Source organism: Rhipicephalus sanguineus, chromosome 9, assembly GCF_013339695.2.
Source record: "Rhipicephalus sanguineus isolate Rsan-2018 chromosome 9, BIME_Rsan_1.4, whole genome shotgun sequence".
Classification (NCBI taxonomy): Eukaryota; Metazoa; Arthropoda; class Arachnida; order Ixodida; family Ixodidae; genus Rhipicephalus; species Rhipicephalus sanguineus.
The window spans coordinates 14,783,597-14,809,968 of NC_051184.2; the positions used below are offsets into that span (position 1 = coordinate 14,783,597).

Below are 26,372 nucleotides of genomic sequence, written 5' to 3' on the forward strand. Positions count from 1 at the left end.
TTTCCAAATGCTCCTGGCGAAGAACCCGACCACAGTTAATGACGTTATTAGCTTGTGCCAGAGCTATGATGAATTGCGGAAGCAGAGAGCTCTGACGAGACGACCTCCCGCACGCGACCTGGCATCACTGTCCAGCCTGACCAACGGGCACGACCAAGCGTCGCTGATAGCCGAAATTAAAGCCTTTGTCCGCGAAGAAGTCGCCCGACAGCTCTCCCTGGTGCCCTTCACACAGGAAGCTACCACAACTCTGCCATCGTCCCTCCGCGGCGTCATTCAAGGAGAGGTCGCTGAAGCGATACCAGCTGCCCGCGAGCAAAGTCTTGTTACTGCTCCACTTACATACGCTGCGGTCGCTGCCATGCCTTCTCGCAAAGCACCCGTACCTGCTTTCCAGCATCCTGCGAGCTATCCTCCACCTCCGGTCCGCTGGGCCAGCAATGCCACAGCCAACCCGTGGCGCACGCTCGACAATCGCCCGATATGCTTCGCATGTCGATACCCCGGACACGTCGCCAGGTATTGCCGCCGACGGATGCAAGGCAGCGATGACAGCCCTCGAGAGCCGTACTGCCCGCCAGACTCAAACGCGCATTACGCTCCCTCTGCTCCAGCGCCAGCTCGCTACCAGTCTGATCGCCGCCCGAGGTTGGAACATCTTCGCTCGCCATCTCCGCGCCGCCGCTCGCTTTCCCCTATGCGTCGACGGTCCGCACCTAACGAAGAGGGAAACTAGACGACGCAGTTCCTGAGGCAAGAACTGCGCAAGTTTCAGTTTGTCCAAGTCCTCATTCGTCACCTGCTAACGTTATTGATGTGTTCGTCGAAGATGTCGCTACAGTCGCTCTTATAGATACCGGTGCTGCTGTTTCTGTTATCGATGCTGGATTTTGCCGCTCACTTCGTAAAGTAACGACGCCTCTCTCCGGATTGTCGCTTCGTACAGCCAGTGCTCAGCCCATTCAACCGGCCGCAGTCTGTACAGCGCGTGTGACAATTCAGGACGTTCTGTACACGATAGAGCTCATCGTACTTTCATCGTGCTCCCATGCGATTATCTTAGGATGGGACTTCCTGTCGCGTCACAACGCCGTGATCGATTGTGCTCGTGCTGAAGTCGAATTCTGCTCACTCGATGACCCACCCTCCGACGACCACCAATCTTCCGCTAAACTTGTCGTCAACGACGACACCTACATCCCTCCGTACTCTTCGGCAGCCGTACCAGTCTCGTGCAGCGCCATATCCGATGGGACGGTCTTCTTCACGCCCTCTCAGATCTTCGTTACCCGAAGAGCCCTTCCGTTGCCCTTTGCTGCTCTTGACGTTGTCGCAGGTTTCGCCACAATGCCCATTTACAACCATCATTCATCGCCGCTATCATTGCGTTGTCACGAGTGCCTTGGCCACGTCGAGACGGTCAACACCACACGAATCATCTCCGTCCCCGATGAGGTGCCTTCGACGGCCGTTTGTGAATTGGGTGTCCTCTCCACGCCTGACCCAGCATCTACAGATGTATTCCGTCCGTTCATCGCCGAAGATTTGACACCTGCGCAGCGATCAGAGCTCCTTACCATGCTTCAGCACTATCGCCCTTCTTTCGACGTTGCACAAACATCGCTAGGTCGTGCCTTAGCAGTCGAACACCACATCGACACTGGTTCACACTCACCGCTGCGGCAACGTCCATATCGCGTGTCCGCTACAGAACGCCGTGTCATCGCCGACCAGGTGGACGACATGCTCCGCCGAGGTGTCATTCGACCTTCACAGAGCCCATGGGCGTCTCCGGTGGTACTTGTCACAAAGAAAGACGGTTCCATCCGCTTCTGTGTCGATTTTCGGCGATTGAACAAGATCACGCTGAAGGATGTCTATCCACTGCCGCGCATTGACGATGCTCTGGACTCTTTACAGGGTGCCGAGTTCTTTTCCTCGCTAGACTTGCGGTCAGGCTACTGGCAGGTGCCGATGGCGGAGGCTGATCGCCCCAAAACCGCTTTTGTCACGCCAGACGGTTTGTATGAATTCACCGTCATGCCTTTCGGACTTTGCAACGCGCCTGCTACGTTCGAAAGAATGATGGACAACGTTCTGCGTGGCCTTAAATGGAAGATCTGCCTATGCTACCTCGATGACATCGTGGTCTTCGCCCCTGACTTCGCAACACACTTGCGCCGCCTTCAGCACGTCCTTAGTTGCTTGACCAACGCGGGTTTGCAATTGAACCTTAAAAAATGTCGATTTGCCATGCGTCAACTGACCATTCTAGGCCACGTTGTGTCCAAGGATGGCATCCTCCCGGATCCCGAGAAATTGCGCGCTGTTACTGCGTTTCCTAAACCTACTAGCATCAAAGAACTTCGCAGTTTCATTGGCCTATGTTCTTATTTCCGGCGATTTGTTCGAAACTTTGCGTCAATTATATCGCCTCTCACGCAACTCCTTGGCGATACTAAAGATCTTTCATCGTGGTCGTCTGCCTGCGACGAGGCTTTCACCACTTTGCGACGGCTTCTCACGACGCCACCCATTCTTCGCCATTTTAACCCTCAAGCTCCAACTGAGATCCATACCGACGCCAGCGGTGTAGGCCTGGGTGCTGTGCTTGCACAGCGTCAACCTGGTCACACAGAATACGTCGTTGCATACGCAAGTCGCACGCTCACCAAGGCAGAGAGTAACTACAGCGTCACAGAAAAGGAGTGTTTGGCCATTGTGTGGGCGCTTGGCAAGTTTCGCCCATATTTATATGGCCGTTCTTTTGACTACGTGACTGACCACCACGCGCTGTGCTGGCTTTCGACGTTAAAAGACCCATCCGGCCGCCTTGCTCGCTGGGCGTTGAAAATTCAAGACTACGATATACGCGTGGTCTATCGCTCAGGACGGAAGCACGCTGACGCTGACGCGCTTTCCCGTTCCCCTCTCTCTCTGGAAGCCACTGCTGATTCTACGTGTGAGAGCACATTATCATCTCTCGACTTTGACAGCATTGCTGCCGAACAGCGCAATGACCCGTGGACTGCGTCTCTGCTAGGCCTCCTCTCCGACCCTTCTCAAGTCCCAGCGTCGCGAATGCTCCGGCGCCAAGTCTCGCACTTTGCGATTCGTGACAAGCTCCTCTATCGACGCAACTATGCACCAGAGGGACGCACGTGGTTGCTCGTCGTACCGCGAGCCTTGAGGTCGGAGATCTGTTCCTCTTTCCACGCTGACCCACAGTGTGGCCACGCAGGAGTTTTCAAAACGTACGAGAGACTTAGACACCGTTACTACTGGCGTGGCATGTATACTTTCGTCCGCAATTTCGTCCGCTCTTGCCGTGAATGTCAGCGCCGAAAATCTCCACCGCACATCTCCGCCGGTGAACTATTACCTTTGCCATGCCCTTCCCGACCCTTCGAGAGGGTCGGTATAGATCTCTATGGCCCGCTTCCATTGACTCCTACCGGCAACAGGTGGATAATAGTTGCAGTCGACCACCTAACACGCTATACCGAGACTGCTGCTCTTCAAACTGCCACAGCACAAGAGGTTGCCTCTTTCATACTGCACCGTTTTGTGCTGCGTCATGGAGGTCCTCAAGAACTACTCAGCGACCGTGGCCGCGTCTTCTTATCAGAGGTCGTTGAAAAATTGCTCGCTGAATGTGCTATTGTACACCGCACATGTACCTCTTACCATCCGCAGACCAATGGCACAACAGAGCGCTTTAATCGCACTCTTGGTGACATGCTCGCTATGTACGTCACACCTGATCACTCGAATTGGGACCTAGTTCTTCCGTTCGTAACCTACGCCTACAATACCTCGACGCAAGCTACAACTGGTTTCTCCCCTTTTTACCTCGTTTATGGCCGTCACCCTTCCCACACCATTGACACCATCCTGCCCTATCGACCGGACGCGTCCGAGTGCCCGCCGATGTTGGAATCCGCCAGACACGCAGAAGAATGTCGCCAGCTGGCCCGCCACTTTACCTCCGATGACCAGAGCCGCCAAAAAGCCATCCACGATGCACAAAACTCGACTCCCGTTTTTCTCCCGGGTGCCCTTGTGTGGCTGTCAGTGCCGCATCGCACACCAGGGCTCTCTTCTAAATTTCTTCCAAAGTACGACGGGCCATACCGCGTTCTCGAACAGACTTCTCCGGTCAACTACCTTATTGAACCTCTCACGCCGCCGTCTGACCTGCGGCGCCGTAATCGCGAGGTTGTACACGTCCAGAGACTCAAACCCTATCATGATTCTACGGTCCCTGCAGACGACTAAGTCGCCAGGATGGCTCCTTTTTTCCCCGGGGCCATTGTAACGAAGACGAAGTACTCCGGCGCAGAAGCAGCAGCATCGAGAGTGCAGCAGAGCCTCGCGCTAGCGGACTGTGCTCGGTGCATTACGCGACCAACGATCAGCTCGACGTCCAATAAATCTCCTTTATATTATATATATATATATATGCAAGACGCGGATGAATTGGCAGCGCTCAAAGCTCCTTCTTCCTTTGGAGCACGTGGCGGGTTCTCGTCTCTCAGCGACTCCTACAAGCCTTGGCCTCCTCTGCACTGCATGGAGTCATTGAGGAGGAGCCTGAGAAGAAACCGAGCAGAAGAAGCGCGGCGAAGACCAGAAAGCCGTTGATAAAACAACACAGGAACTCGCTGCTCCGTAATATCTCTCGGTATTTGGTTAGCGCGCTGCAATGAACTCCCAGTTCATTTCTTTGCTATTATTGTTACTTAACTTTTAATCTTTTCACCGTCTACACGCTCGCGCGAACTGTCGAAGCGGCCTCCCATACACGCTGTCTCGCGCAACATTTTCGATTGCGATAGTCGAACTGGGCGAGGCAGACCAACAAAACGAGTTATTGGGAACTAAGAAACACGAACGACCCCTGAGAGGACGACACGTGTGTGCGTGCTATCTTTGCCACACGTCGGTTAGAAAGACCGAGCCGCAGTCGCCGTTGTCTCGTCCTAACCGCTGCCAGGCACACGAAACGAAAGAGAAAACGAATACATACAAAGCCGAGCTAAGCCCGCACAAGGAAGAGCACTTTTTTGGCGTCGAGAAATGAAAGGAGAATTGGGGCTTCGAGACGTAGACTGTGTGGAACGGTGTCGCCGGATGTGGCAACAGCAGCACTTCCCGATAACACTACACTGCCAACACTGTAGCGGCGGGTTTGTCTGCGTGCTTTTCATTATTATTATCTTTCCCCTGTCGTCTTCATACGTATACCTACGCAGCGGACAACACGTCACAGCCTCCGTGTCAGACTCACTCACAGAGACTCACTTCCGAGCGCTTCGCAAGACTTGCGCAAGTGTGCGAGTGCGTGAGAGCGAATACACTAACAAGAAAGAGGAAGCGCGAGGCGCTTGTGTCTGAGAGAGAGAGAAACCGAGGAATTCTGACAGTCGAGAGTTCACGCTTTGATTCGCTCACTTGCTGGAATTGAGGCCAGAGACGAAGAGCAGAACGAGACGTCGCCGTGCTGCGACAGAAACAAGAGGCACCCTTCTCGGCTTTTGTACAGCATTCAGTCGTCACGTATGCGCTCTCTGCGGAGAGAATGATAGATCTGCGACAAAGAAAGAAGGGCATGGATTGCGAGATGCGGGAAGAAGCGAGGCAGGCTCGAGGCTTTCTCGAGCGGTCGAGGAATAGAGAAGGGTAACGGAGGTACAAGGGAGACGGATGCAGAGATAACGAAATAAAACGAGGGCAGCTCTGCCGAGGCGACGTCAGACGACAATGACGTCATAGAGGCGGAGATGAACTCGCCAGTGCCTCCTGCCATATGCATCTCGACGCCTCGGTCAACCGCGTAGGAAAGAGGGAAAGACATTCGCGCGAAGGTCTTTCGTCGGGCAGTGCGTCACGTGTTGCGAATAAGCGCCGGGGCATGTAGAGAGGCACGTAGAAGAGCAGAGATGGCACGAGAGCCCGGGTCAAGATCTTCGTTTTCTTTTCAAGGGGAAGGGCGTTCTCGTGGTCAAGAGTCCTCTCCTCTAAATTGCGAAACACAGGCGCTGATGACGAAGATATATCACAGTCGAAACACAACTCGATTTAATATCTTACTAATCGTGTAAAGTAAAACATCCTAATCGGGAAAAAAATTTAGAAAGAGGGACGGAGGACACAATAAGTAAGTTTCAGTGATAACATTTCCCAAAGTGGTAACCGTACTCTCGAAGGCGATCCAGAACAAATGAACGAGTGAGCTGACCAGGCCAGCTCACAGCACGATTGTTCAGACAATGCTGTGATTACTCTCAAGCACTGCGAGTCACACTTTCAACTATGCGTCCCTGGAACTACGATTTCGGATCGGATGACGTATATAGTGAACAAAGACTTCAAGACGTGACTATACTATAAGCACCAGTTAGCGCTCTGTCCTGTGTGCTTCTGCTTCTCCCTACATGGATACTAAAAAGAAAAGAAATTTTTTTCCATAGATATTAGTAAATTAAGCTCGTGCCACACACGCAAATCTTACCGCTAGAATGCGATTCGTAATCTAGAAAACACGTAAAATGCTGGCGACACCGCCCTTGATGTTGCCGCACCAACTAATCATGACGTCAAAGATTTCTACGACGCCTTCAACTGTATATATAATTCTTTGTCGGTAAAATTGAAGCGCATACTGTGTTCTACGAGAGCCATAGGCATAACATGGCAAGTTTCACAAAATCTTATTGCTTCCATGTCGAGAAAATATGAAAAAAAAACGCTGAAATATCAGCGTGCATTACGAGGCTCCATCTTGCCCTGAACCTTGCTGTAACATCAGGCTGAATTACAGGCACTGTAAGTACGGTAAGTCTGGGTCAGTTGGTACGTAACTCTGAAAGAGTGAACTATAGTTAAAAGGGCGAAGGAGAAAAGTGGCACGACTGGACTATCAACCGTGCTTTATTAGCAAACACCGCCTTCCAGGAAACCCAGGCGCTTTTCAAACAACAAAATAACAAAAGGCTACTTGAAAACTGAGGAGCTAACGCCAAACTGATGAACACCAAAGTTCCGCCTGCATCAAAGAAATGCATGCAGTGCTGGCACAATTGTCACCCTGCATGTCGATGTGATGTGCTTCGAGGATTTCGCGTTCCACCTTGCTCCCGCCCCTACCGAGGACCCTAACATTAGATAATAGCGGAATACATTCACAATTCCGACTATGTCGCGGGAGATTACTGAAGGTACGGGGCATAAATATAAACAAAATGAAACTTGGGCCTCTCTCCTAAACGTGAACCTACGATGGCGGAATTAACGAGGACAGAGCTCTCAAACAGCAATTCGTCAATAGAAATAGATTTGTTGTTTCACTCGATAGTCTCTGCCTCCACATGCACAAGCGCAGCGCAGCCGGTGTTCCGTGCGCGACAGAGATCGAAGCCTCGGCAGATGCGACGAAAGATGTCCCGCTGCGCAAACACTTGGGCCGCGTACACAGTCGTGCTGCGACGCGGTGACGCTGAACAATGGCCACAACCGCGGCGCGAACCATGATTGCGGCTGGCGGCCGACGACCGTCGGCCACGTTCATGGCGATGATCTGTACCCTCACTCGTCACTGGCGTGTACAAGGTTGGATCATCTTCGCTCATGACGACAAAGTCAAGCAGAAGTTAATTACCAGCGAATTACTGCCACAATGCTCATGAAGGAAAATCTTGAAATACTAAGTGCACGGAAGGTCAATCCCATATCATATTTTAAATTAATTACTATTATGCCGTATCATGCCGTCATGCAAGAACGTGACGGCAAGAGTGAAATCCTATTCTAAATCCTTCCACGTGACACAAAGCGCGTTTTGTTGCCAAACATTTCCTGCCTATGCTCTATAAAGCTCTCTCTCCATTGCAAGAGCGAAGTTTTGCTTGCGTACTCACCCGTTGCGAAATAGCATAGCACCCGAGCGCACGCACAACACGCGCCCGCCGGTTACCACAGCCTGCTCATCGAATTAGCGAAACAAATGGCGCGTGGAAAAGATCATTTGTCATTCACAGTTACTGCACGACAACGGTGTTTAGCACACAGGCGCGTGCACGTTGCTGAATAAAGCTCATATAGTCCAAATCGTTAACGCCTTAGATGCCTCATCAAACGTCAAATTCGACCGTCGGCGTGAGCATCATCGACGGCATCAACGCGAGTGATGCAAAAATCATTATCATGCGATGACTTCACCGTACGACGTCGTCACGACGTCACAGATCGCCAAAATTTGCGACGTCACAATACCGTCACATGATGACGTCGTCACTCGACGCTTGCTCAAAGGCAGGCCGATCACGGAGGCAGTGGAAAAACACGTGAGGTGCAGAAAGCTTTCGATTCCCCAGATCCCGGAGGCAGTGAGAAACCACGTTGGGCGAGAAAAAATGTTAAGGCGGGATCAATGCCATCGACGGGGAAGAAGAAGAAGACGGCTGTCGCCTTCCAGTCGTATTAGGCAATCGCATAGGGCACCGGGTGACTTCTCTGCGTTCTTGGTTAGATTAAGACTCCCGTACACTTCGTCGCGAACCTGCAGTCGCAGCAGAAGATGGCCTTATACTTTTTTGTGCATTTCTTTCTTCGAGTCTATTAATTTCACACCACTCGTCGATCGACACTGTTCAGGACGGAAGTTCAAACAGCTAGCGCCAAATCAAACGCAGATAATGGGAAGAAATGGACAAAGCACACTTGCACTCCCATTGTCTCCGTTTGATTTTGCACTGTTTCAATTTGCACGGTGTACTCGTACGAACTCGCCCAAATGTTTGCTGTCTAGAAATGACGGAGGCACGGATCCATGCGAACCACACACGAATGACAAGAAGACTGAGAACGGAGAAAATTAAAGAACCCTCGGTGGTCAAAATTAATTCGGTGTCCCCCACCACGGCGTTTCTCGTAATCATATCGTCGTTTTTGGCACGTAAAACCCTAGGAGCTATTATTAAAACTGAAAAAGGAATCCCCACATAATATGAGATTATTCGTAGTCGTTTCATTTCCACGCACAACGAGCGACGGCCAAATTTCGGAGGACAAATGCAAAGAGAGAAAGAGAGAAATGATAAACAGGAGGGAATAACAATTACCTCGCAGCTTTCTTGGACCAGCGGTTGTCGTCGAAGATGGTCAGCGCAGGCATCACCGGTTTACCACCGTCTCGAAGACACGAGCAACGCTCATCCGCGCGCCACGCGCGCTCTTCAATCTCTATTTGAAAACACAGGCGCATGGCTGTCACACCGCAACTGCCAGCGCACGTGTGCCGAAGAAAACCCAGGGTCGCGCACGTCTGACTCTCTTCTCACGCACTATTTCCTGACAGGCGATTTTCTAAGAGTAGCATCTTTTTTTTTTTCCATACGTTCAGAGTAGGGCGTGGGCGGTCATAAAGAGAATGAGAGAGAGAAAAAAAAAAGTCCGCGTTACACGGCCATGTATGGAAACTCCGGGAGCTGTTATCAGCAACGCGGAGGTGCGGGGACTTAAAGGTGTGCGCAATATCCTCGTGTATATCACACCTGACGTGGCGGCGACCGAAAGACGACTCGCATAAAATTAGACGGAAAAGAGGAGGCGAGCGGAAACCGTCACTTTCCTTATCAATTCCGAAAGAGAAAAGCGAAGGAAAAGAGCTACGTCCGCCAGTGCGGGCCGTGGGAAAGGATGCCCATGGCGGTTTGCTTTTCTCTTTAATTCGGCAAGAAGCGCTTCAAGGCGCCACGTCTATCTATCTGAAAGGACGAACAGCTACTCAGGTCAGTTTCAGAGGGACGACGCGCGTGCCGCCCAACAGACGTCATGGGTTCGGTTGTGCAAGCACTGATATTGCGCCTCGAGGGGTGACGCGCGAGTTGCGTGTCATTTTACACGACTCCCGACGCCAGAGGACAAACACACGAGCGTATAGCGTCGACGCAGGCTGCACGCGAGCCTACGTGTTGCGATAGCGTAGCGCCCCGGCGACATTGGCCTGCTCGAGCACGGTGTTAAGAGTGTCTCGTCTTCGAGTGCGAGGGTATATCGATTGATCGAGTGATCAGCGGCAGTGCACGACTGAAGAAGCGGCTTCTTCGATGAAAGACCGTCGCAAAGATCGGTGCAATCATCGGATAGGTGGTTGATTAATAACGGATTGAGACACGTTATTTAGAACAGGCTAATTAATAAATTACTGCAGGACACGAGGTTCTACAAAAACTCGCAGAATCCCTTATGCATTCGTCTAAGACGACTCAAAGGCGAAAGCAATCTGCTTCTTTTCCTTCACAGCCGATGTAATGATCCTCTACCGCCACACTCCGAAAGCTTTCTGCACGGCTTTGGGACGTAAAACCGTGACAATTATTACATTTATTAACACTTTCCGCATCTAACGTGGTTTTTAAGTTGCCTCCAGGATCGGAGGCATTGCGAGCTTTCTGCGGCTCGACTGATTTTGCACTGCCTCCGTGATCGGCCCACTTTTGAACAAGCAACAACGGCATGTGATGAACCACCATGTGACATCATGATGAGTCACATTCACGCCATGATGACGTCACAAATTTCGACGATCTGTGACGTTTTGATGACGTCATCACGTGATGATGATTTCTTGCGTCACTGGTGTTGACGCCGCCGACAGTCACTCTTCGCATCCGATGAGGCATCTATGCCTTTCGCCTTAATAAGTCCACTCTTTTTTCCCCACCTATACGGACAAAACTCGACATTTAGAACTGCGCTCGAAACTTGGCGACGAGAACTTCCTAATGCGCCCGATTGCAGTTTGTACGCCGTGTGAATAACAAACCTATTTCGGCGACCCCGTGGTCTGTCTGCAAGAGGCATCCGTCTCGCAGCAGCGGGTACAGATCGCACGTCGTATCTCTCATCTAGCAAACGTTGGCGCCTGTAGGCTTCTGTTCAATGTGCAAGATTAATCCGCGAGCGAAGCTCCAGATCGCTTGCGACCTTTGAGCAACTGGGAGACGTGTTTACGTCTCCAGCGGGAAGACACGTTCGACGACGACATTGTGCGCCAACGCATCGCTGAGCTGTCCCGCCATGGGCACGGCCTTCAATTATTGTGTCAACATAATTCAACATTGGCCGGCGAACGCACGTTCATTCGATGCCCGACACCATTCTGAAATATATAAAAAAAAAGAACAACTGAAATCCTCTTCAGAGGAGAGGATGAAACGAACCTTGCTTCTTCCTAGACATCAGCGATCGTAACTGACTCTAAATGCAACGAGTTTCGGGCACTATAAAATAGAAAGAGTCCTGGTCGTTCGCAGGCTAAGGCTTGTCGTTGGCAGCCATTAGCGAGCGTGACAATGGCGCATCACACGTGCATCTGTTTTTCATCGTTGCTGCTTGAGGTTAGAGACGACCGCGTGACATTTTCTGTCTAAATTTCCGAGCGCTCATGGTTTCTATGGAGGCAGTATACATAAGTGTGCGTGAATACGCGATCATTGCCAACTGCAGCAATGTTTTCTTGAATGCAATCATTTTGCAAAGTTACAAAGTGCTTTGAAGCTAAAAGGATCAAGTTAAGGCGAATCGCAATAACGGCCAGGATTAACGTGCTTGACGGGCGTCCTATAGACACTGCAGCGCCATTCCCACTCTAGAGGTAAGTCTGTGTTTACATGGGTGCCCGTGCCAGACCAGCTGCCATATCGGCAATGACATGTGCGTTGACGCAAGGTTGTACCCTTCGCCGCGAAGTTAACGTGTTTGTCGTCCGCGAACGTCCATCATTCGGTTCGAACAGGTGTGTGCAGGCCGACGCATCCTATGCGCACCGCCGCTACCGAAAACATGCGCATTTGCGTAAGAGACACTCGCGCACGCAGAAGACAGCGGAAATAACAACGTCACCACCTACCTTTTCCGCCCTTTAACAACACGCGGGGCCCTGACCTTGGAAGATCGTGTTTACTCTTTTCACAAAGTCCTCCCGTTCGCAGACTCGAGCGGAGACGCGTCGCTACAAATGCTCTTTCTTTTCATGTCTCTTTTTGGCAATCACACACCGGCACAAATGAGCAGTTCCCAAACACGAGGGTGAACGTGTAAAATGTCGCGACCCGCGCGAACACGGGCGTTGTACGACGCGCGCTGCTGCGAAATGGCTCAGCGAACACGATTACTCGCACGAGTCTCCTGCCCCAAAGTCGTTTCAATGTCACACACCCCTACGCAAACCAAAACAAGACACACCCCCCTGCCTTTGATCGCGGTCACATACGCGTCCGCACGTGGAGCGCGGGAACCACTACAGCCATCATTTCAACGCCATTTCCCTTCTTGCCGAGGCTGCCGTGCACTCGCATGACTTCCGTTACCCCCTCTTCCTCCTCGTCGCGATCTAAAGCGCGGAGTGGGAAAGCGAGGAGACGTGCAAAAGAGTAGTCTAGCTGAAACGAAGGTCGGCCCCGTTAGAACATCCCGCCAGCCAGAAAGTTAGTCGGGTCCCCCTCTAACACTCTTTCTCTCCGGTGCTCCCTTTCAATCGCTTCCTTTCTCAATCTGGGTCGAGGCTGCTGGTGACGTCACCGCCGACGTCACCAGTCGCGTGGAGAAGGCAAAAAACACCGACAAATGAGTCGCGCGAGCAATGCGGAAGAAGCAGTCTCTACGCGGCCGAAAAGCGGGCCCGGGTTGGTGTGCAAGAGCGGGGCTGGAGAGTGAGCCGCTTGGCGGAGGGTGTTCGTTGGCGCAATGCTGCGCTCTCTACGCCGAAAAAAAAAATGTACAGAAAGGAAAGCAGATCGATAGCGCCTCTCCCCTCTCCCCCCCCCCCCTCCCCTCGTTTTCACAGGGACGTCGCGGCATTGCAGCCCCCAAATCCTTTTCCTGGTGCGGCCCGTCCACTCTGCAACGAACACAAAGGACGCGGCGAAAGTGGACGCTTGTTGTCTTCGTGAACGTGGAGAGGGGAAACTTGTTTGTTTCGGCGCTTTCGGGAACGCGGCCTACGAGATTTACCGTCCCCGCGAGAGTGATCCACGATCCCCGGGCTCGTCGCGCGGCTCTGTTATTGCTGGCACGTACATAATAAGGCCTTGGACGAGGGCGAGACCATACGACCCTTTAAGGCTGCACAATCTGTGCCCCGGAGATGACGTCATTAGAGGGCTGCCCGACGAGTACCCGATTACGCGAGGACGTAAAACAGATCCGGCCCTAAAGACTATAGACGGAGGGGCTTCACTCTAACGAGTTGGATTCGCTGAGCCAGCCATGGCGCGATGCCAAGAGTACAGAGAGAAATAGAGGAAAAAGAAGAGGCAGGGAGGTTAACCTGGTGCGAGTGACCGGTTTGCTACCCAGCACAGGGGTGGGGATATAGGGGTAAGAAAGCGGACAGAGAGGGAGTGAGATAAAATAAAAACAAAAAAAAATGCACGCATGCACACACATGCAGGACGTCCTATCAAAGCCGTTCTGATAGACCGGTTGAACGCAGAAAGCGCATTAGCGCCTGCACAGCCTTCTTCTGTGACATTAAAGGGTCCCTAAACCACCAACAGACGCTCGCGTGCTCCTCTCCGTGCCTTTCCTTCATGGACAACACAACAGCATAGAGTTTCCTAAAATGACCTAGAGGGAACTCTGGCGCTGCGATCGTTCAGCCACCATGGGAATGATGGGTAGTACACGGATTTGCCTAGTCTTCGTGCTTGTGGGCTTCGAACGCACTTGTGGCTTTGTTTATTGCTATGTTTTGGTTTTCTTTCGGATAAAAGAATGGATCGTTGTGAACTTCGTGACCAGATTTGAATCGGTGAGCCTAAAGAAGTTAAAGTGGTGAAGTGAAACTGCTGATTTTTGCTGAACTTCGTTTTGCGACAAAGCGGATGCCGGCGACGCGGAGCCAAACGGAGCCGAAAGAACGAAGTTTAGACAAATCCGTGTACTACCCATGATTCCCATGCTGGCTGAAGCGCGATGCATTGCAGCTCCCATAGACACTAGCGCCAGAGTTCCCTCTAGTAAGTATTGTAGGAAACTCTATGGACAACAGCGGTCATGACGTGACCTGTGTGATTAGGTGACGTCTCGAGCAAGAGACGCTGTCAATGGGCGAACAAGAGCCTGTTTTCTGCGAGCAGATGCCCGCGCTTCTTGCGTTTTCACCTCGTACGCTGAGGAAGGGCACTCGGAGAGGTGGATAGACAAGCCGACGAACGCAGCCTAGGGAAGGAAAGAGCGATACGACAAAGCGCGTGCAACTCCGCCAGCGTTCGCAGTAGACTCGTGCACAACTGCAACGCCAAAACTAAATTTCGACCTCTACGTGGTTTAGGGGCCCTTTAAACAGGATTCTTTCTTCCGAAAGAGTTCGGTCGACCACTTTAGCAAGCGCGTTGGAAAGCGACCGTCTCTGCGAACAGTACTGTGGACAGTCGCACAGAATCGCAGCTTGTGACCACTGCGGAAGTGATGAAAACGATTCAGCGAAGAGTACAAGTAAAGCATTACTATAGTTCCCAGAAAGGAAGGCGCGCAGTTGGCCAGGGTGGAGGGATACATTCTGCCTCCCGTGGAAAAGCCTGCTCGCAAAACACGAAGCCGTGTCTGTACAATGCTAGTTCATCGCTTGGTCGACGGAGGTCGCACGCTGTTTCACATCTCGTCTCTCCTCCGTTCTTTTATTCCCCTGCTTGTCATTATACGAAATGGCTACTAACGGTTTGTTTAGGTAGCGAAGTTTGTCGGGATTGCTGCGGGCGCTCAAGTAGGCTGCGGTAAGTTTCACGTTCCTACAGACAGTAGCGCTACGTACCGGGGCGGCGTGTCCTGCGCAGGGAAAGTTGCTTGCGCATAATGACCTCGCCGGTCAAGTTCACAGAGGCGAGATGTCGACAGACTCTGTTTGCCGCGAGCAAACTCCTCGCGCTGCGTGCAGCGCAGGCGTCCAATAAATGTGGAAGTAAAAAAGAGTCACATGGCGACGTCTTCCGTTAACGTGGCGATCCAGATTGCCAGAATTAACGAGGCAAATCAGGTACGTTCGCACTCGCTTCGACGTCGCCGGCGCGACCGCCCATCGATTCGCTCGCCAGCTTTTCGATTCAGCTGGCACGTGATTTGATTAGAGCCAGCGATTGGTCGCAGGTGGGGCGCTGGTCGCAGAGCGATCTCTCGCAAAGCCGTTGCACCGTTGTGCGCAGGCTTTCAGCGAGGAACGAATGATGCGAACAAATTTGGCGAGCATTCGAAGCAACAAAGGCACGCGCACTGCTTCGCTAGCTGGGCCTCAGACAGCGGGAATTCGGAGCGATAGCTTTAGGTGACGGCGTGTCGAAGCTGTATTATTATTATTATTATTATTATTATTATTATTATTATTATTATTATTATTATTATTATTATTATTATTATTATTATTATTATTATTATTTATTGGCGCCGAAGACGCCAAGGCCAAAGAGCGGAAACCCGAAATATAATTAAAAAAAGATATACAGCGAGATGAAGTTGACGTATAAAACAATTATAAACAATTAGCTCCTAGTTAACTGTCTAGGAGAGGATCGCATGGGCGGCTTTAGCACATTGCTTTAATGGTGTGCAGGCCACTAAGTTCTACATTTCAGTAGGAAGAGAGAAATAAATCGTCAGTGAGTGAGTGAGTGAGTGAGTGAGTGAGTGAGTGAGTGAGTGAGTGAGTGAGTGAGTGAGTGTGTGTGTGTATGTGTATGTGTACGTGTGTGTGTGTGTGTGTGTGTGTGTGTGTGTGTGTGTGTGTGTGTGTGTGTGTGTGTGTGTGTGTGTGTGTGTGTGTGTGTGTGTGTGTGTGTGTGTGTGTGTGTGTGTGTGTGTGTGTGTGTGTGTGTGTGTGTGTGTGTGTGTGTGTGTGTGTGTGTGTGTGTGTGTGTGTGTGTGTGTGTGTTTGAAGGAGGGGAAATGAACTTTGAATCGCATTTCTTGTCTCAACTCTCAGAAACCTCTTTCTTCTCATTTCCTGTTTTTCTTCTTAATGTAGTCTATGTCACATTGGGCACGCTAAGGGCTACGGCGTTCTCAGTTGCCAGACGGAGATGTATGAGATAACCGCTACACGAAAAAAAAAAGAAAGCACAGAAGCGTCAAGGCATTCATCAGACATCGATCATGTCGCGATCGATAATTCTGACGCGGCAGCCCTGCACCCATTCGTACCCTCTTAGGAGAAAATACGTGGGTCCACGCAGCGGTCTTTCTCTTTTGCCATGTTTGTTCGTTCGTTGATTTGTACGTTTCTGCCTGGAAGAAGGCGCTGAGCTCAGGTGAAAAAGCTGCTGTTGCAGTAAACCTCAGCGCTCGGCTGCACTTCACGCACGCAAGATGACTCGAATGCCCGATCAAACGCGATATTAAAAACCGCAGCCTTTATTCGCCCTTGTCGGCAGCTTCATTGCAAAATAGAGACATTAAATCAAACGGCGTCTCCAAAGGATTAAAGAAACCGGAAATGAAGCATGGGGGTTTAGGAAGACTTCCAATGAATTTCCTTGCTTCCATGGTTACATGCAGGGAGAGGAAAAAAACAAAAAGAAAGCCGCCGACTTATTAGGCACGAAAAGAAAAAAAAATAGTCTGGATTGATAAAGGATGAGGATTACACTGGGTCAACAGAAGCGCGCAGTGTCTTCCGGAGATGAAAGAGTAAACTGAAGCAGCCGCGCTGAGGTTTGCGTTAGAAAAAGAAAAAAAGTCTGAAGCAACACACGATGTTAAACGTTATTGGTATTCCATGTAGTATGCCTTTTTAAACAATGTATTACTATTTCCCGTACTGCTTTCGCGCCTGGCAAATCCTTGGATCATTAAACGAAAAAGTAGGACTTCATTCAAAGGGCACATGCCGATGCAATAAACAAAGAGTCGCAGTGGGGAGGGGGGGAAGGTCGTTGCTTGTTTGACAGAAGCTCTTCGGCGCTTTTGAAAACCGTACAAAAGACAGCCGCCAGCATATATCAATAAAAGAAAGAGGAAAAAAGAAAAGGGGAAAAATTAGCGGTTAAGAAACAACGGTATGCCATTTACGCGAGGCCGCGCAATCATACTAATTTCTGCGAGAGTTCTAATAAATAAATAAATAAATAAATAAATAAATAATAAATAAATAAATAAATAAATAAATAAGGAAAGGAAGGAAGAAAGAAAAAAGCTTTTACTGAGACGACAGGCTTCAGCTGCATTTTAGCAGCCTAGACGACGTTATAAAGCGCTTGACGCGCACCTAGACAAAGCAGTGCCGTCCGTGCGCAACAGCGTTCGAAACATAACGCTTGCAGACTACCGCGATAGTTTTCGTAGAGCTGCACGTTATTAACCTGCACATCCATAGCGTTTCGCTCGTAGTGCCACAGTCCTATAGCTGCTAAATTGTGGACTCGCTACCAGTCGAGTCCACCTCGGTGGTACAGTGGCTACAGCGCTAGGCTGCTAACCCGAAAGTCGCGGGTTCGATCCCGGCCGCGGCGGTCGCATTTCGAGAAAGGCGAAATGCTAGAGGCCTATGCACTGTGCGGTGTCAGTGCACGTAAAAAAAACACCAGATAGCCTGGACATATTTACACAGATGAGCGGACACAACACAGGCGCTGTGCCGAATTTCCGGAGCCCTCATATACACTACGGCACGCTTCATAATCACATCGGGGTTGTTCGGGGTGTTCGGGGTTAATTTCGGGGGTTGTTACAAATTTGAGGGTGTGGGCTTTATATATATATATATATATATATATATATATATATATATCTTATACAGCCCCCATGCCGTCGGGTGTTTTATAGATCCCCGCTTCAGGACAATCATTTCTTCGAACGAAATGGAGTCAGTCGCGCCCGGCTTTTATCGCGTTATATTTGTCACACAGAGCGTAGCGACAGAGTATATATACAATGGAGACAGAGCCGTCGAGACACGCCGAGTTGTGGTGCGCGGTGTGGGAACCGCGACACGTGGTGCGAATCGACGGCGAGAAAAATGCGTTCGTGCAGGGGGAAGTTCACTTCCGGCATCGTCTATATATATGTGACTCCGTCGACACGCCACACTCGTGGTCGCAGCTAAGCGCACCCGAACTATGCGATTCGAATGGTGTCGTTTCTACGGACGGCCCTTTGCGCGTAATTGGGCCCGGAACTTGTGCGATACCGGACCGACCCCAGGCGGAGGCTTCCCATATTTGAATAGCCAGACGACCTGCGGCTCGGTATTGACTCCTTTCTTAACAGAACACTCGAAGAAAGCAAAAAAGAGCACACGTTACCCTCCTTGGTGGGCCTTCAACATACATGTCTTGTTCACAAGTGAAAAAAAAAAAAAGGAAACTAAACGTCTTTGCTGTGTGTTTTAATTTTCATTTTGGTCGGCGCAGTGCCTCGAGGTTTTTACCTTCACCATGTATCATCCCGACCAGACGGGCTTCCGTCAAACCTTAAACTTCAATATCGTTGCTCTATCGTTCTTTTAGAGTGAGGGGTGGAACACGTATATATCCGATAATTGTGCGAGGCGCAACTCTTTTTTAAAGAGAGTTATATACGAGGCAAGTCAGGTCTCAGCAAAATGAGCAATATCGTTGCTCTCTCGTTCTCTTAGAGTGAGGGGTGGAACACGCAGCTTAGGTTCACCGAGTGCGCTTTCCAGCGGGCGGCAAGATTATATATATATATATATATATATATATATATATATATATATATAGAGAGAGAGAGAGAGAGAGAGAGAGAGTGTACTCAGAAACCTAATTAAACCAACGGACAATGAAGTCAAAGGAGGCGTAAAGGACATCAGTACTTGTAGTTTTGGATACTAATGTAGTAATTACGACATAAATAGAAAGTAATTAAAGCGGACGAAAACTAAACTTGCCGCTGATAGGGACCGAACCTATAACCTTCGGATAACGCGTCCGATGCTCTACCAATTGAGATAGTGCGGCGGTCGGTTTCCCATCCACTTTAGCGGGTATTTCTGCGTGTGTAATCCTGGGGGTGTCCCACATAAAGACTATACTGACGTAGTTTTGGATTTTACACCGAGCCCCACATGCTTGTTCCTAAACAACACTGGTCATAACACACATGCGTGTTTCCCACATGCGCGTGTACTGTACTTGTCCATTTTCTTCCTCAAACATCACTCTTCCCCCAGAACGAGTCCAAGGCAGCCACAACAGTCGCAGATGCACAGCGCTATGCACATCTCGATGATTCGCGTTCAGGAAGGAAGCTTCGTGATAAATAATCATAACAATCGATGCGGGGCCCGTGAGAACTGCCAGTACCCCACCACCACGGCATTTCAGTCACGCGCGATTTCACAAAAGTACTGCAAAAGTACGGCACGGTAGCGGCGCGTTGCCGTCAGGTACGCGCGGCTGCCAACACGTACGCACACGAGGGGAGCCCCGCACGCACTGTGCATACGCGCATAACCTTGACATTCAGTTCGAGCCACGAGTCGTCGATCGAGCTGGGCGTACCGGCACTGAGCACACTGAGCGGCGACGTATGAACGGTGATGATAACCACGCAGATGGCTGGGCCGAATCTTGGAAAGTCGTGCTCCCATTAAAGAAAGAAAAAAATAAAACGGTAGGCGAGGGAAAGCCAGTGCTCCTTCATAGATGGTTATATTCATATTGATTTTCCGTGCTCGTGAAGCGAAGAAAGAGTGGGCAAATTCAATATACGTATTGCAGCATGAATAGAAAAAGACAAATCGCTGCGGTCACCATTGCATAGAGCCAATGCCAGCAGATTAGAAGGAATATGTTTATTGCATTTTTGCATATTTTATTTCTTTTTTTTTTGCTAAGCGCTTTTATAACGCATGCAGTGGTTCCCTACAAGGAAACAATATTTGCCCGCAGCGAGTGTTCATCGACGACATCGCATGGGAGCGAGGGGGGCGTTATCAAATTGCCGGGGTGGCGTGGTAATATATGATTCGGAAATGATAATGCCAGTAGCAGCTTCGTGTATCGAAAGAAATAGCAATCGCAATGGGAGAGGAATTGCAAGCAGCGTAAAATGACGGCATTCGATTAGACGCGTGAGCTGATTCGGAAGTATTCCGTGCGGGAAGTGCTGGGGGACGGTTACGTCGGCGCAAGTTCCGCTCGCCGTTCTTCTTCCTTGTGTTGAAACTCGCTGCAGCTTTAGGCCATAACGCGTAACACGCCCCGTGAGTGCCGAAAGACCGTACAGCGGCGACTATGCGAAACACAATTCGAGTACGACTTCCCGTGCGAATCAAATTACACCACCTCCTTCCTCTCCGATTTTGCCGAGCAGGAAGCTAATTATCGTCATGCTCGAAACGGCGCGCCTTTTCTCTCCCGTAAGGAAGGCACTCGGCGTAACGACGTTAATTTCACCGAGCGAGCTAATGTGGCCGAAAAGTCGTAGTGAAATCCCGTTAAGCCGAAACTTCCTCTCGACGTTCGTAAATGCCCGATGTTCAGAAAAAATTGTGATTTGTCGTTCCTCTTGTTTTTTTTTTTTGTTCTTCTTGGTTCGCAGGTCTGGAACAATGACCTTCTGTGGAGACGCAGGTGAGAAGTGTTCTGTCGACGTTTCTCGAGGTCCACTGCGCGAATGTCTAAAGGCGAACGCTCGGCGTGTCTTAACAGCGGAGCCGTTAAAGCAGAGCGTTGGCCCGTGAACAGAAGTGGTCATCATCATCATCACGAACCGGCACGCACTCTCTTCATCCTCTTCTTCACATTCTGGTTCACCTCCCAGAACACGTGCGCCAATTTCTCCGGCACGGGATGCAATAAATCTGATGGGTGAGAGAACGAGCACGGAGAGAAGAAAGAAAGAAAGAAAGAAAGAAAGAAAGAAAGAAAGAAAGAAAGAAAGAAATATTTGGCGAAATTTTTTTTTTCACGAGGCGGGATTCGAACCCGCGTCCCCACGATACGAAGGCGAGCATCGTAACCACTCCGCTATCCAGGCACGCTATTAGAGCAGATAACATAGCCTTGTATAGTACAGCAACCCAAGGGGGTGGAAAAGGGAAGTGACGGTGAGGAGGAGGGAAAGGAGGAGGGGAGAGAGAGCAAAGCATGGCACAGAGAGAAACAAAGTGAAAGAAAGGGAAGAAAGACAGAAACAGACAGAAACATTTAAACAGAAAGAGAGAGAAAGAAAGAGGAAGCGAGAAATAGAAAGAAATATATATATATATATATATATATATATATATATATATTATATATATATATATATATAGAGAGAGAGAGAGAGAGAGAGAGAGAGAAATGAAAAAAAAAACAGAGACAGTAAAATTTGCTGAACATATCGTAACTGGCGCGACGCTAGAAACATGAAAGAAGGCCAGAGGAAAGAGACAGAAGAGCGCCAACAAAACTAAGGCACCAACTCGCCCAAAAACAAGTTCTTCTAGAGACAGTAAAAGACATACAACAAATAGAGAGAAGAGAGAGAAGAAAAAATCCGGCAGATTCCACGCACTGTGGGAATCGATGTAATGCGAAGCAGCCAGCAAACAGCTCCATACATCGCCTTGTTTCTCTTTGAGGAAAATGAAGTCATTAATGTCATGACATCTAGTTCACTATGTACTACATGTTTGTCATGCACGCATGCATGCACAATCTCTTATATAATTAAACATATATTCTGGTATATACAATGCATGACCTGTCATTTATGTTCGTCACGCACTCATGTCATGCCATACGAATTTTGGTGTATATCCAGTTAACAAAACGGCTAGAAGCGCACCAAGACAGTGCCATGTAAATCATGCCGTATATGGCATGCGTGTTATGACTTGCATGTAAAGACTTCTCATTTATGTTCGTCATACAGCCACGTCACGGAATACCAGTTTTGGTGTATATGAACTATCAAGCTAGGGAAACGGTCGGGAGCGCACCATGAGCGTGGCATGTAAATGATGCTGTGCATGAAATGCATGTCATAATTGTCATGTTGCCACCTGTCATTTATATTTGTCGTACAGTCACGTCATGCAATACCAGTTTTGGTGTATATCAAGCTAGCGAAACGGTCGCAAGCGCACCATGAGCATGACATGTAAATCATGTCCTACACGACAATCATGTCATGATTGTCATGTTGCCACCTGTCATTTATGTTCTTCGTACAGTCACGACACCAAATACCAATTTTGGAGTAGACCAAGCTAGCGAAACGGCCGCGAGCGCACTATGAGCGTGGCATGTAAACTATGCTGTACATGACATGCATATCATGGTTTTCATGTTAACACCTGTGATTTATGTTCGTCATCCAGTCACGTCACGCAATACCAAATTTGGTACATGTCCTGACAGCTAAACGGCCGCAAGCGCACCATGAGCGGGGCATGTTTGTCGTGGCGTACATGACATGCATGTCATGATTTTCATGTTTCTACCTGTAATTTATGTTCGCCACAGAGAATTGTCTCGTCGTACCAATTTTGGTGTATATCGGTCTAATTAAACGGCCACGAGCGCCCCAAGACCATGTCATATAAATAATGCTGTACATAACATGCGTGTCATGATTTGCACGATAGGACCTGTCACTTATGTTTGTCATACACTCTTGTGACGTCATACTAATTTTGGTATATATAGAGTTAACAAAACGGACGCAAAAGCACGAAGACCGTAGCATGTAAAACATGTTCTTCATGACATGCATGTCATGATTTTCATGTTACGACCTGTCATTTATGTAGACAGACAGACAGACAGACAGACAGACAGACAGACAGACAGACAGACAGACAGACAGACAGACAGACAGACAGACAGACAGACAGACAGACAGACAGACAGAGATAGATAGATAGATAAGATATAGATAGTAGATAGATAGATAGATAGATAGATAGATAGATTAGATAGATAGCTAGATAGATAGATAGTATATGATAGATTAGATAGATAGATATGATAGATAGATAGATAGATAGATAGATAGATAGATAGACAGACGACAGACAGCAGACAGACAGCAGACAGACAGACAGACAGACAGACAGACAGACAGCCAGACAGACAGACGACAGACAGACAGATAGATAGATATAGATAGATAGATAGATAGATAGATAGATAGATAGATAGATAGATAGATAGATAGATAGATAGATAGATAGATAGATAGATAGATAGATAGATAGATAGATAGATAGATACGCTCAAGGTCGCAAAAGTTTGGTAAGAAATGCTTCGCATTTAAGAAAGAAAGGGACGAAGAAAGAAAGAAAACTAAAGATAAACAAAGAAGGCCGCCCAGCTCGGCACTGTCCCTTCAGGCTTGGCACCACTAGTGCGAAGCTGCGTTATTTGTTTTCTAGCGTTAATCGCTGCAGGCATGCAGCAATTGCAGACTTGCAGCAAGCGCGGCAGCCGGTCGCTTCTGCAACTGATGAAACACACCCCACTCTAGCACGCGGCAACGTTCTCCGAAGGAGGGGTCACCGGCCGTCCGGCTCATGACGTCAGTCTGGAGTGGCGCCCATTGGTTGCAGGCTTGTGTGCTTCCGCATTTGAGGAAGAAAGGCCGCAGACTTCTAATGTTGCGAAGGACTACAAAGACACTAGGGTCGCAGATTTGTAGGAACCCATGCATCACGTATCACAACATTAGAGACCCCCCCGCCCCTGCTCCTCCTGGCCCTCCCCGTAGGTACAAGCCACATAAGTTTTTTAGGAACCAAGTTTTCACAATTTCACGCTGATCGTCACCTCTGAAGCTGGATATGACAGTAGCGCCAGCCTACAACGCCATTTGTTCATTTGAAACAATGACCAGAGTGCGGGGAAAAAATCCACACGTCGACAAAATGGCGACGCAGAAGCTGCGCGATCTTCGAGAGAAGGGGAGAAAGAAATTGAAACGACGCTCGGCTAAACAAGTGCAGCGCCCTAGAAAAGCTGGTCTTCGCAACGAAGAGAAGGAATAACATCTGCTTTCACAACCTAGTGTATCATTCCGAGGTTTGCGTGCGCGCGTCAAGGGATCGTGTGCTGTCGTGCGCAGTAAAGCAGACGACACTGCAAAGCACGAGGCGCGAGCTCGAAACGACGGTTCGTCGGACTTACAAAAAAGGGGAAAAAAAAAAGAGAAAATGTTCTGCATCCTCGCGGGCCCACAAGTAAAGCCGCTTGTTTGCCCGATGAATACGCGGCGCGAGCGGCTCGCGAATGAGACCGTTTTCTTGCTCGCCCATGGTTCCCGTCGCCAGACCTATCTCCGAGGCGAGGCGTACCGGTAGCCTTTGCAACACTGCCCGCATTTAGTGCAGACTAGTATATATGCAAACTAACAGCGAGTTTTCATTTACACAAAGATCACAGTCCGCGCCATTCGTTTTCGTACGGCCGGCCCGCATTTGCGTGTCGTGCAGACGATTGTCGCTTGAATTCATCTTTACATGAAGCCTGCCTCAACTGGTGCTCCTTGTAGAGTTATGTTTTGAAACTGTCATGAAAAAAAAGAAGAAAGAAAAAAAGAAAGCACCTCGTCGCGACATTGATCTGCTGCATGCAAATTATAGGGTGACATGTCCGGCACGTTACACAACCGTGAGCACGCTTCACGCCCAGCATGTTGGGCGAAACGGAATTTCATACATATGTTTTCTTCATCTCACTGATACGCGTAAGGAAACTATGGTGTCCGTCGTGTAGTACGATAAATCATTACAAGATTATGGCCTCAAGGCTTAAAATATTCAGCGAAAACGCCAGACTGAATCAGATGAGCAGCGGAGCACTTCGCTGAACTTCGGACTTCAATCCCCGCTGTACCAACGCGACGCATATATTGCTAGACATTGCCTCCTCGAGAGCCTAATCTATGGTGATTGGAATGGTTGACAATGGTGCATATGATGCCCACAGCTGTGAAGAGACCACAGACTGGGGGTTTGACAAAGAGGGTTTTTGACCGTGGGTTGGACCGGGGTATAACCGGGGTTTCACCCCTTTACCCAGCCGCTTTTTAAAGCAAATTGCTGAGACATCGCCGTTCAGCACTTGACTCGATGAAGTTCTTTTCCGGGCAGTTGGGGAGACCTTCGTGTAGTCAACTAGTGAATTGATCAATACAACGAGCACCCATCTTTATTATGGGCGGTAACGGCTCGCTCCAATTTTTTTTTCCCTTTCGGCTACATCTTTCCTCTAGTGCACATCATTAAACGTCGTCACTCGAACCCAATACTGCCATTCAAATAACACAAAGAAAAAAAAAGATGAATTCGCACTGGCGATTAATTTGGCTATCCGAACTGCGACACGAGATACATGCTGTCTTACCACCAAGAAGAAAAGAAAAATACCCACCTCCCTGTTGGCATTTATGTTGAAGATGGCAGTCCGCACATTAGCTCCGTTTATAGTTGGTCACGGGCCGCTCCCTTTCTCGTTATGTAAACGGCTGTACTGGCGGCCTTCCCCGCTTTCCATAAGCGTACGCAGTTGCCGCTTCAATTATGCACTTCGCTTCTATAGGTTGCCGGCAGCAAAGACCGAAGTGCGTTTCTGCATATTAATGATGGCGAAAAGCGGATACGGTCTACCCGCCATCGTGTGTCCAACGAGCCGGGATTATTATTATTATTTCACACGTTATCAGCATTACTCCGCAATGCGGTTGAATTCAGCCCCTGGACAGTGGATACAGATGCACAGACGAAGTTGTGGGCGGCTGCAGCCGTTTTTACAATTGCGTGCACAAACGTGCGCGATCCTTCACCAGCTTAAGCCGCGGAATTTGAAATCCTCTCGCACTGCAAATTTTGTTCCTCGCTAAGTATTCGGAAAATACAAAAATGACAGCGCTACGAAAAGAATAGCGCTAGGAGAGAGAGCAGAGGTCAGTCTCAAAAGTAAGGTTCGCCTTGTTAAGGCCCCAATTTTTTCCGTGCTCATGAATATACGGGCGCGAATCGTGAACCTGGCCAAATGCATGAAACAGAAGAAAAAACGCTAGACTCTTTTGAGCTGTGGTGCTGGAGATGTGGGGCTCCCTTTTGCTGTAAAACGAACCGACATCTTCGTAATCAGCTAGATTAATCGAGAATTTTCATTCGTAGCTAAGCTCATGAAAATAAAACCTTCTTATTTTGGTCGTATGATGAGGGATGGCGGTTCAATTGAGTCAAAATTTAAGCTATGTCAAAGTGGAAGACACGAAAAAACGAGGTAGTCCATGTGCTAGGTGGTTACGTGGTATTGTTCACGACACGTGTCGAGGTGAGCTTGAATAAGTAGTATTAGTTAGGTCTAACTGGCGGCGTTTATCACTCGTAGTGTCACCAAGAGTCGTCAGTGACCTGACGGTAC

At 49.3% G+C, this 26,372-nt stretch overlaps 1 protein-coding gene across 8 annotated transcripts in view; it reads right to left on the reverse strand.

Moving 5' to 3' along the window:
- Positions 1 to 26,372, reverse strand: part of LOC119404642 (cAMP-specific 3',5'-cyclic phosphodiesterase) — a 633,421-nt gene that overhangs the window by 46,912 nt on the left and 560,137 nt on the right. Inside the window, exon 1 of one of the 8 annotated variants that reach the window (XM_037671220.2) lies at positions 9,123 to 9,190. The exons of the other annotated variants lie outside the window; for them this stretch is intronic. Coding sequence (XP_037527148.1) covers positions 9,123 to 9,175 — 53 coding nt within the window. The 5' untranslated portion in view covers positions 9,176 to 9,190. Of the gene's footprint in view, positions 1 to 9,122; positions 9,191 to 26,372 lie in introns of those variants that run through there. 8 annotated transcript variants of the gene reach the window in all.